This window comes from Coregonus clupeaformis, chromosome 3 (genome assembly GCF_020615455.1).
Source record: "Coregonus clupeaformis isolate EN_2021a chromosome 3, ASM2061545v1, whole genome shotgun sequence".
Lineage (NCBI taxonomy): Eukaryota > Metazoa > Chordata > Actinopteri > Salmoniformes > Salmonidae > Coregonus > Coregonus clupeaformis.
In genome coordinates, this window is record NC_059194.1 from 27,859,240 (window position 1) to 27,871,187 (window position 11,948).

General features: G+C 43.4%; 1 protein-coding gene across 1 annotated transcript in view; it reads left to right on the top strand.

Annotated features, from left to right (window-relative positions):
* Nucleotides 1-11,060: 11,060 nt before the first annotated feature.
* The window catches only part of LOC121546729 (neuronal acetylcholine receptor subunit alpha-9-II), a 5,335-nt gene continuing 4,447 nt past the window's right edge, over nt 11,061-11,948 (top strand). The window contains exons 1-2 of the mRNA XM_041857968.1: nt 11,061-11,109; nt 11,506-11,651. Coding sequence (XP_041713902.1) covers nt 11,061-11,109; nt 11,506-11,651 — 195 coding nt within the window. The remainder of the gene's footprint in view (nt 11,110-11,505; nt 11,652-11,948) is intronic.

The window sequence follows — 11,948 nt, forward strand, 5'->3', positions numbered from 1 at the left end:
GATACTGAATGTTTGTCACGTTAGTTTAAGGACGGGTCAGACCAAGGCGCAGTGTGAAATGCGTACATGTTTATTTCACAGATAAACATACAACAAAACAAACGAAACGTGAAGTCCTAAGGCTGAACACAAAATAAGCCTACACACAGAACAAGATCCCACAACTAACTAGTGCCAATAGGCTGCCTAAGTATGATCCCCAATCAGAGACAACGAGCAACAGCTGTCTCTGATTGGGAATCACACCCGGCCAAACATAGACATACAATCCTAGAATGAAAACATAGAAAACATAACATAGAATATTCACACCCTGACTCAACATATAAGAGTCCCCTGAGTCAGGGCGTGACAGTGTTATCAGATCGGATCCAGAGCAACACTGGCTTGGTGCGAGGAGCAGGAACAGGCCGGGCCGGACTGGGAACACGCACCACTGGCTTGGTGCGAGGAGCAGGAACGGGCCGGGCCGGACTGGCGACACGCACCACTGGCTTGGTGCGAGGAGCAGGAGCAGGAACAGGCCGGGCCGGACTGGCAACACACACCACTGGCTTGGTGCGAGGAGCAGGAATGGGCCGGGCCGGACTGGCGACACGCACCACTGGCTTGGTGCGAGGAGCAGGAACGGGCCGGGCCGGACTGGGAACACGCACCACTGGCCTGGTGCGAGGAGCAGGAACAGGCCGGGCCGGACTGCCGACACACACCACTGGCTTGGTGCGAGGAGCAGGAACGGGTCGGACCGGACTGGGAAGGTGCACTGGTGACACAGTGCGTATCTCCGCATACCTAGGTTCCTTTATTAACCCCCGCTCCTTATGCTGCCTAACCAGCTCCTCTCTCCGTGCCTCTACTTCCTCCTTTTCCCTACAAGCCTCCTGCAGTGCCTCCTCTTGAATGGATCTCTCCCGCTCTATTCTAGCTATCAGCCCCGGTAATATGGTGGCCTCCTCTCTTACCCTGCCGATCCGATCCTTCTCTCTCTCTCGGCACTCCTCCTCCAGTGAGGACTCCTCCAGGAGCCCCCACGAGTTAGGGAACAGAAACTCATCGTCGTCGTCATCCTCCAACTCCTCAGAATAATACTGTTCCCACTCTTCTTCCCATGGTCGTAGGGACTCAATCTGGAAACCCACCGGGTGCAGTGGTCGGGGCTCTTCTCTCTCGCTCCCCGACCACCCCTTTAGCCCCCCCCAAAAAATGTTATTGGGGCTGCTTCTCAGGCTTCCTCCTCGGCCGGCTTCTGTGTTGCCCTTGCTCCTCTCCTGCCTGGGCTTCCTTCTTCGCCCAGGGTCCTTTTTCCCGCAAATATCTCCTCCCACGACCACATCTTCCCCACCTGTGTCCAGGGTGTTCGGTCCTCCTGGGCACGCTGCTTGGTCCGTGTTTGGTGGGATCTTCTGTCACGTTCGTTTAAGGACGGGTCAGACCAAGGCGCAGTGTGAAATGCATACATGTTTATTTCACCGATAAACATACAACAAAACAACAAACCAAACCAAACGTGAAGTCCTAAGGCTGAACACAAAATAAGCCTACACACAGAACAAGATCCCACCACTAACTAGTGCCAATAGGCTGCCTAAGTATGATCCCCAATCAGAGACAACGAGCAACAGCTGTCTCTGATTGGGAATCACACCCGGCTAAACATAGACATACAATCCTAGAATGAAAACATAGAAAACATAACATAGAATATTCACACCCTGACTCAACATATAAGAGTCCCCTGAGTCAGGGCGCAGAGGTGGGTAGAGTAGCCAAAAATTGTACTCAAGTAAAAGTACTGTTACTTCAGAATAATATGACTCAAGTAAAAGTAAAAAGTAGTCATCCAAATAATTACTTGAGTAAGAGTAAAAAAGTACTTGGTGAAAAAACTACTCAAGTACTGAGTAACTGTTGAGTAACGTCTGATTTATTTTTTAACACAAGACAACAATCAGACAGACAAAAATACAAAATAATCATCTTTAATGAATTACAAAATAGCTTAAATTAAAATAATTCAGGTAAATTCAAGTATTAAAAAATAAAATAATAATAAATAAAAAATAAATAAGCACAAGTAACACAAATTTCCAAACCTTTATACTTTTTTTTGCCGGGCAGAACTAGAACGAGGCAGCCCATAAACTCTCATAAACTGTGTGTGTGTGTGTCTCCACAGTGACAGAACAACAGAAGGAAACACACAAACATTTCATACCAGGCATGCTGAACAGAAAACTGCACACCAGAAGGAAGCGGTCAACGTAAAATAATCAATAGGTGTTGATTAGGCCTACTCAGTACCTTTGTATTGCATGGCAAGCAACAGCCCTTTTTCTGTGTGCCTAGAAATGAATACTCTGATCTGTGATTAGGCCACACTGCACATCTCACTGAGCAGAGGAAAAGAGCAGCAGTACACATCAACTGAAAAAGCACCAGTCCATGATAGATGGCCAAATAAAACAATATTGCAGGCCTAGTATCCCAGAACACAAATTAAGCTGAATGCATGTTCTCTAAAAGGCATTAGAGGAGAGTGATGTAGTTGTAGATCGGGCATTATGTTTACTTCCAGTTCCAATATCTAACAAGAAAAGTCAGCAAAAAAAAGTCACACTAACTATATTGCCACCCTGTGGTTTGTCACTGACACACTATAATCCTAAATGACAGTAACATTATACAGAGTTATATAGGTCAATGTCTACTGGTTCACATTTGAATTGATAAACAAGTATATTTACCAGCATCTAAGATGTTCTCCTCTGTGGTCCAGGATGTTCTGAATCTTGGTAGGAGTATTGCTGCTGCAATCAGCTCAGGCTCTTTCATGACGTCTCCAAAACGTTTCTGGATCCCTTGCTGCAGGGCGTGAACAAGAGGTGTACACATTTTGCAAGTTGACTCCAACTTCTTCAGCTTGTCCCGCAACTGGTAAAGTGTTGGCAGCAGGAGGCCCATATGCACAGATGATTCCCCTTGGAGGATATTAAGGGCCATGGCAACAGGCTTCATCACAGCAGCATACTCGACCAAAAACCCAATTTTCAGCTGGATTGAACCTATAAAAGATGTAACGATAAAACAATTACTTATAGCTATTTCTGGTACAATGTCTTTATTATACATTGTACATGTTAAATACAAAAAAAATATATATATATATATATTTCATTCAAGTCATCCACAATTGTCACACCACCATGCAAAGAAAACTTAGTTACTTGAGACAAGTGGATTCACCCATTAATCAGCAAGGCTTTTTACTTTTATTATTCTTTAAAAACAAAATATACATTTTGTCAACTTACATCTTTATCTTTAATGCTGTGCAGACATTGCGAATTGCTTGTTCTCCTTGCTCTCGGTGAATGCGCACAATCCTTTCTACAGCGAGGAACAGGGAGCTCCAGCGTGTCTGATTGGGTCGGAGAAACTGCAGCTTGCATTCACGTTCCACTGTTTCATGAGCCATGGTTGACCTGCTGGTTTTATTCCAAAGAGCATGACATTTTGCAAAAGCAGACCGAGACAGCCTCTTGTAGGTTTCGTTTGCAGCTCCTCCTGCAGCAGTGGCATCAACTGTGGATACAAGATTGAGGAGATGGCATGCACACTTTTGGTGCCTTGGAAGTTGGTACTCAAGGCCTGTGTTGTCATCCAGAATTGCAGACATCTTGATACTCCACCTCTGACTCACTCTGATCTTCTGTTGCATCATCAAGGGTGGAGTCACTCTCCTCTTGTACATTGATGGCTTCCTCCTCTTTCTCCTCACCATATAATCGAAAGGAAGTTTGAGCCACTGTCTGTTGTCGTCCTGGTCACTTTTTCCCTGATGTGGTACTCAGAATGTATTTCCTCTAATGCAGCAGCAAGGACATCAAACGTGTGCGAGCCTTTGACAGGTCTACAAGCCAATGTGGAGTGCCTCTCCAGTGAGGTGTTGTCTATCCAGTGACAGGTGACACCTAAGTAGCTACGTTAGCAACATAGTTCACAGCACTCAGCTTTTTGATGATTATGCTCTTCTTGTGTTTTGCAGCTTCTTGTATTCTTGTGCATAACGTTTTCCTTGTCATTACTGTATGAGGTTGCAAGGTTTCTATCAAAGTATTGAAGGATGGCGTCTCAACCACAGAAAATGGTTGGTTGGCCTCACATACAAAATTTAGCATCAGCTTGTCAAGCGTTGCTTGTGTTACCCGCCCTGGGGCAGCAAAGGCTGTGATTTTTGCATTTTTCACAAGAGTATCACTGGAAGAGGAGGACTTACGCTTTCTGTGGTTCTCTAGTAAGTCTGTGTACTTTGCCAGTTTGTTGGGGTGAATCCTCTGTGGACAAAAAAAAAATCTGTGAGGCTACAGGGAGATCAAGACATTAAAAGAGACTTATTATCACATCAAATGTGGATATATATATATATATATATATATATATATATATATATATATATATATATAATAGAGAGAGATAGAAAATGTTTAAAACATATGTAACCTAAAAGACAAACATTCGCCTATCCACAGCAAAAAAAAACGAATTTAGGAAACTTACCGCTACATGTTTCCTCAAGTTAGATGTTGAGTTCTTGAATGCTGAAATGTCTGTTTGTTTTGGTAGACACAGAAGACACCGCATAATGTAGCTGTTCTTTCACACTTTTACTAAGGTAAACATGCTTTCAATATGAGGCCCGGGGTGCGGGTGTTCCTCCTCGTCTGTGTCTGCATTGCCGACGGCTAATTCTGACATTTTTGTGTTGCTATGACTGTAAAGCCAACCCGTCCCGCCACTGAGATTGAGTATGGTAAAGTGACGAGACTGCACAACTACGTTTGATTGGTGAAACACAGTCACGTGGTAGAGCCTTAGCGGAAGTCTCTCTCTCTCTGTCAAAATAAAACATTAAAATAAGGCATATGCGGGGGGATAAAGACAATGACGCGTAGAATACCAAAGAGGTAAAAAGAAAAGTAACGACCTCATTGTAGCCTAATGTAGCGGAGTAAGAGTACAGTTTCTTCTTCACAAATCTACTCAAGTAAAAGTAAAAAGTATAGTGATTTAAAACTACTCCTAGAAGTATAATTTTTTCAAAAACTTACTCAAGTAAATGTAACGGAGTAAATGTAACTCGTTACTACCCACCTCTGTCAGGGCGTGACAATGTTATCAGATCTTCAACCAAAACCTAATATTAGATAAAGGGAACATAAGTGGACAAATAACACAACAATTACATATTTATTTCATTTATTTCATAAACAAAGTTATGCAACACCCAATTCCCCTGTGTGAAAAAGTAATTGCCCCCTTACACTCAATAACTGGTTGTGCCACCTTTAGCTGCAATGACTCCAACCAAATGCTTCCTGTAGTTGTTGATCAGTCTCTCACGTCGCTGTGGAGGAATTTTGGCCCACTCTTCCATGCAGAACTGCTTTAACTCAGTGACGTGTGGGTTTTCAAGCATGAACTGCTCGTTTCAAGTCCTGCCACAACATCTCAATTGGGATTAGGTCTGGACTTTGACTAGGCCATTCCAAAACTTCAAATTTGTTGCTTTTTAGCTATTTTCATGTAGACTTGATTGTGTGTTTTGGATCATTGTCTTGCTGCATGACCCAGCTGCGCTTCAGCTTCAGCTCACAGACGGATGGTCTGACATTCTCCTGTAGAATTCTCTGATACAGAGCAGAATTCATGGTTCCTTCTATTAAGGCAAGTCGTCCAGGTCCTGAGGCAGCAAAGCATCCCCAAACCATCACACCACCACCACTATGCTTGACCTTTGGAATGATGTTCTTACTGTGGAATGCAGTGTTTGGTTTTCGCCAGGCATTACTGGAACCATGTCGTCCAAAAAGTTATACTTTTGAATCATCTGTCCATAGAACGTTCCTCCAAGAGTCTTGATGATCATTCAGGTGCTTTTCCGCAAACAATGACTTTCTATAAATACTGTTTACAGGCCTTCTTGGCTGTATAAAGCGTTCATCACTGAGTTCCCTGAATTCCTATCACCTCACAGTCATGGCAGATAATATTCACATTTTTGGTGACTTCAATATTCACATGGAGAAGTCCACAGACCCACTACAAAACATAGACAGTGGGTTTTGTCCAACATGTCTCGAGACCTACGCATTTCCACAATCATACCCTGGATCTAGTTTTGTCCCATGGAATATATATTGTGGATCTAAATGTTTTTCCTCATAATCCTGGACTGTCAGACCACCATCTTATTATATTTGCAATCACAACAAATAATATGCTTAGACCCCAACCAAGGATTCTCAAAAGCGACACTATAAATTCTCGGACAACCCAAAGATTCCTAAATACCCTTCCAGACTCCCTCCACCTACCCAAGGACGTCGGAGTACAAAAATCAGTTAATCACCTAACTGAGGATCTAAACTTAACCTTGCGTAATACCTTAGATGCAGTCACACCGCTAAAAACAAACAACAACAAATTGTCACAAGAAACTAGCTCCCTTCTATACAGAAAATACCTGAGCCCTGAAGCAAGCTTCCAGAAAATTGGAACGGAAATGGCGCTCCACCAAATTGGAAGTCTTCCAACTAGCTTGGAAAGACGATACGATGCAATATCAAAAGCCCTCACTGCTTCTCGATCAGCCTACTTTTCCAACCTGATTGAGGAGAATAAAAACAATCCAACACTTATTTTCTATACTGTTGCAAAGCTAACTTAAAAGCAGAATTCCCCAAGTGAAAATGGCCTTCATTTCAGCAGTGATAACTTCATGAACTTGAGCAGCATTCCACCCTGCATCCCACTGCTGGCTTGCCTCTGAAGCTAAGCAGGGTTGGTCCTGGATGGGAGACCAGATGCTGCTGGAAGTGGTGTTGGAGGGCCAGTAGGAGGTACTCTTTCCTCTAGTCAATTTTTGTTTTATAATATATCCCAATGCCCCAGGGCAGTGATTGGGGACATTGCCCTGCGTAGTGTGCCGTTTTTTGGATGGGATGTTAAACGGATGTCCTGACTCTCGGTGGTCACTGAAGATCCCATGGCACTTATCGTAAGAGTAGGGGTGTTAGCCGGTGTCCTGGCTAAATTCCCAATCTGGCCCTCATACCATCATGGGAACCCAATCATCCCCAACTTCCAATTGGCTGGTAAAATAAACTTATTCGACGAAAAGATCATGATCATTAGAAAACAAATTACGGACTCCTCTTTGAATATGCATATTCTCCAAAACTCAGTTGCCCAGGACCTCGGATCAATGGAGACACTCAAGTTTTTTAATCCTGTAATTCTCTACACATTCACAAAAATAGTAATGGACTCTAAACCTTCCAGCTGCCTACTGGACCCTATTCCAACTAAGGTACTGAAAGAGCTACTTCCTGTGCTTGGCCCTCCTATGTTGAACATAATAAACAGCTCCCCATCATCTTGATGTGTACCAAACTCACTAAAAGTGGCAGCAATAAATCCTCTCCTCAAAAAGCCAAACCTCGACCCGGAAATCTTTTACTATCGGCCTGTATCGAATCTCCCATTCCTTTCAAAAATGTTAGAAAAAGCTGTTTTCGACACCATCAATCACCACATTATTTTGGAGAGATAAGAAACCCTAATTCATCTACTCTGACAAGTTCTTGCCTGGTTTAGATCTTATCTGTCGGAAATATATCAGTTTGTCTCTGTGGATGGTTTCAGTGTTCCTTAAGCTTCCGTTCCAGGACCACTATTGTTTTCACTATATATGCTACCTCTTGGTGATGTCATTCGGAAACACAATGTCAACTTTCACTGCTATGCAGACGACACACAGCTGTACATTTCAATGAAACATGGCGAAGCCCCAAAATTGTCTAGTCTGGAAGCCTGTGTTTCAGACATAAGGAAGTGGTTGTCGACAAATGTTTTACTTTTGAACTCGGACAAAACAGAAATGCTAGTCCTAGGTCCCAAGAAACAAAGAGATCTGCTGTCGGATCTGAGAATGAATCTCGATGGTTGAGACCTCAAATAAAACTGAAAGACCTTGACGTTACTCTGATCTCTCTTTTGACAAACATATCAAAAATATTTCAAGAGCAGCTTTTTTTCAAGTTAGTAACATCACAAAAATACAAAATATTTGTCCGAAAATGATGCAGAAAAGCTCATCCATGCTTTTGTCACTTCAAGATTAGACTACTGCAATGCTCTAGTCTCCGGCTACCCAGATAATGCACTAAACAAACTTCAGCTAGTGCTAAATACAGCTGCTAGAATCTTGAATAGAACCAAAACATTTGATCATATTACTCCTGTTAAGGCTTAATTTCAAGGTTTTACTGTTAACCTACAAAGCATTACATGGACTTGCTCCTACCATCTCTCCGATTTGGTCCTGCCGTACATATACGCTACGGTCACAAGACGCATGCCTCCTTATTGTTCCTAGAATTTCTAAGTAAACAGCTGGAGGCAGGGCTTTCTCCTATAGAGTTCAATTTTTATGGAATAGTTTTCCAATCCATGTGAGAGACACAGACTTGGTCTCAACCTTTAAGTCTTTACTGAAGACTCAACTCTTCAGTAGCTCCTATGATTGAGTAGAGTCTGGCCCCGGGGTGCGAAGGTGAACTGCAAGGCACAGGAGTGACGAACCACCCTTGCTGTCTCTGCCTGGCTGGCTCCCCTCTCTCGGCTGGGGTTCTCTGCCTCTGACCCTGTTACGAGGGCTGAGTCATTGGCTTGCTCGCGCTCTCCCATGCCATCCCTAGGAGGGGTGCACCACGTCACACCAGGCTTTTTTTGTTGTTGCTATACTCGATCTGAGTGGGTTGAGTCACTGACATGATCTCCTGTCGGGTTTTGCACCCCCTCGGGCTCGTGTGGTGGGGGAGATCTTCGTGGTCCCCCCCCCCACTTGTTAGATTGAGAAACACCCAACTATTCTCTACATCAGCACAAAACACTGCTGGCTCATATGCCCCCATAGTCAAAATCAGTAGGCTAAACAGAACTAATAAATCGACTGACAAATGTCAAAGTTAGACAGTAGCTCACTGCTAACCAACCTATACATGCATGTGTTCCAAGCGCCAGAGATGTCCACTCATACCAGGCAAAACCAAACCAGAATGCCATGCACAAAAGCTACAAACCATAGCCACAGTTAGCCACTAGCCTAGCACTAACACATCCTGATTTACCAAAGCTACATACCATAGCAACTGTTAGCCACTAGCCTAGCACTAACACAAATACATGTGCCACAGAGTCCTCCAGACTCCAAACTGGGTAATGTAATCCTGCAAACAGCACTAACAAAAGCTACCAAAACTGTAGCCAAAACACAAAATGTTCCGGCCCACGAGCAAAACACCTCATCAGCCCTACAGTAGCTAACGACTACCAGCTGTAAACAACTGACTACCTTCGCGGGTGCGGCCACACCAAACATTTATGTTGACCAAAAAAACATGAGCTATCTTGCTAGCCAGCAAACTGAAACTCACATTAGCCCTACTGCAAACCTCACCTAGCATGCTAGCTCGACACAAAAACCTGCTACAAACTTTCTCAACATATGCACAACCACACTACCGAACCATACCGCTTCAAAACCACCCGGACTAGAACCACAAATATAATAATAATATAATATAATATGCCATTTAGCAGACGCTTTTATCCAAAGCGACTTACAGTCATGCGTGCATACATTTTTGTGTATGGGTGGTCCCGGGGATCGAACCCACTACCTTGGCGTTACAAGCGCCGTGCTCTACCAGCTGAGCTACAGAGGACCAACATGTGTTAAAATGTATGCTGTACAAGCTCCCATATGTTACAAAACTACGGATATTGTTGCACTTGCTTTGTCTAGGGTTCCTAGGCCTAGTTACATGGTCTGTAACCTGAATGAATGTGTGCATTTACAGTGTATTTGGAAAGTATTCAGACTCCTTGACTTTTTCCACATTTTGTTACGTTACAGCCTTATTCTAAAATGGATTAAATAAAAATAAATTCTCATCAATCTACACAAAATACCCCATAATGACGAAGCAAAAAAAGTTTTTTAGACATTTTTGCAACTTTATTAAAAAGAAAAAACAGAAATACCTTATTTACATAAGCATTCAGACCCTTTGCTATGAGACACGAAATTGAGCTCAGGTGCATCCTGTTTCAATTGATCATCCTTGAGATGTTTCTACAACTTGATTGGAGTCCACCTGTGGTAAATTCAATTGATTGGACATGATTTGGAAAGGCACCCACCTGTCTATACAGTGCATTTGGAAAGAATTCAGACCCCTTGACTTTTTCCACATTTTGTTACATTACAACCTTATTCTAAAATGGATTCATTGTTTTTTTCCCTTCTACACACAATACCCCATAATGACAAATTTTGCAAATGTATTAAAACAAAAAACTGAAATATCATACATATATTTACATAAGTATTCAGACCCTTTACTCAGTACATTGTTGAAGCACCTTTGGCAGCGATTACAGCCTCGAGTCTTCTTGTGTGGATGAGGAGCCAACCCCCACATCCAGAGAATTGTAGGCTATAACCATTTGACTACCACAGATGATAATACCACACAAACATTCCTATGCCCTATCCAAACCGGATACCCATGCCATTATGTTTTAAGACCGTTGATCCACTATTATATTGATTGAATCTTCTGCATATCTCATATGACCCACAGCCTGTTGCAGGCCCGCGAGCCCACCTGCCAAGCATTTGATTGACAGCTGAATAGATCCTGTGTGCGCTGAGCCGATGCTCCGGGGGCATCTTGTTTCCCTCGGTCTGCGCGTGCTACGTGATAGCTGGGGTCCTATTCCGTGTCTGAGCAGGCATGCAGCCTCCTCTGCCAAGCAATAAGCGCTACCCTGAAGCGCGAGGAGGACGAACGGAAATTACGGGATGCTATCAGCAATTGAGTTCAATTGGGGTTGAATGGACATCATGTAAACCTGAATGGATTTAAACCAAAGATACGTTATTTATGTTGCTCCAACATCCTCAAGTTTCCTTCTGGAGTTATTCTTCCAAAATGCGGAAGATGGTTCCAGTTGTGTGCTTTGCGATGATGTTGCTCCAAGGTAAGTCAGTGGCACTTGTGCTGTACTTTGGACATTTTTGGGAAAGCCTTAGGAGTTTAGTCTATGGAAATCTAAAGATTATATTTCTATATGTCTCATTTGATATACTATTACCAGTCTATTATCTCTGACCTAGATCGACATTTTTGCTTTTATAGTTAACAACATAAAGTGTTTTGATTGTTCGGCTAGAGCCTTGGGCACTTCGACCCATGCATCACATCTCTCCAGACCTTACTCTATCCAAACAAGGCCCTCCTTTAATTGCTGCTCAGGTCGATTAAATGGGGTAACAGTGGAGGGGGGCTTGAACCAGCATTCCATGGGGCCAATATCATGCCACCTTTGACCCCTCAGAGTCCTACAACAAATAACTTCTATATTCTCCTATCGCAGTGGTCCACTCGGCTCAGGGCCGGTACGCTCAGCAGCTGCTCACCGACCTGATGGAGAACTACTCAAACGCCCTGCGGCCGGTGGAGGACACAGACAAAGCCCTGAACGTCACCCTGCAGATTACTCTCTCCCAGATCAAAGACATGGTGAGTCTCAGAGATTACTGACTATGTCTCAACGATGAGCAGAGCACCTCTGACAATCTATGACTGGCTTCTCTCACAATGAGGCTTTGACAAAATGTCATCCTTGATCAAATACTTTGCACACGTATAAAGAGGATAACGATATCGTAGAGAGAGATCATGTACTTTTGATCAGAGGAAACAATGCATTGTGAGAGAAAGGCATCAATTGCCAGTGCGGCTCTGTTCATTGGTAAGACAGTATAGTCCAGGGTTCTTCAATTCCGGTCCTGGAGGGCCGAAACACCTCTGTTTTTC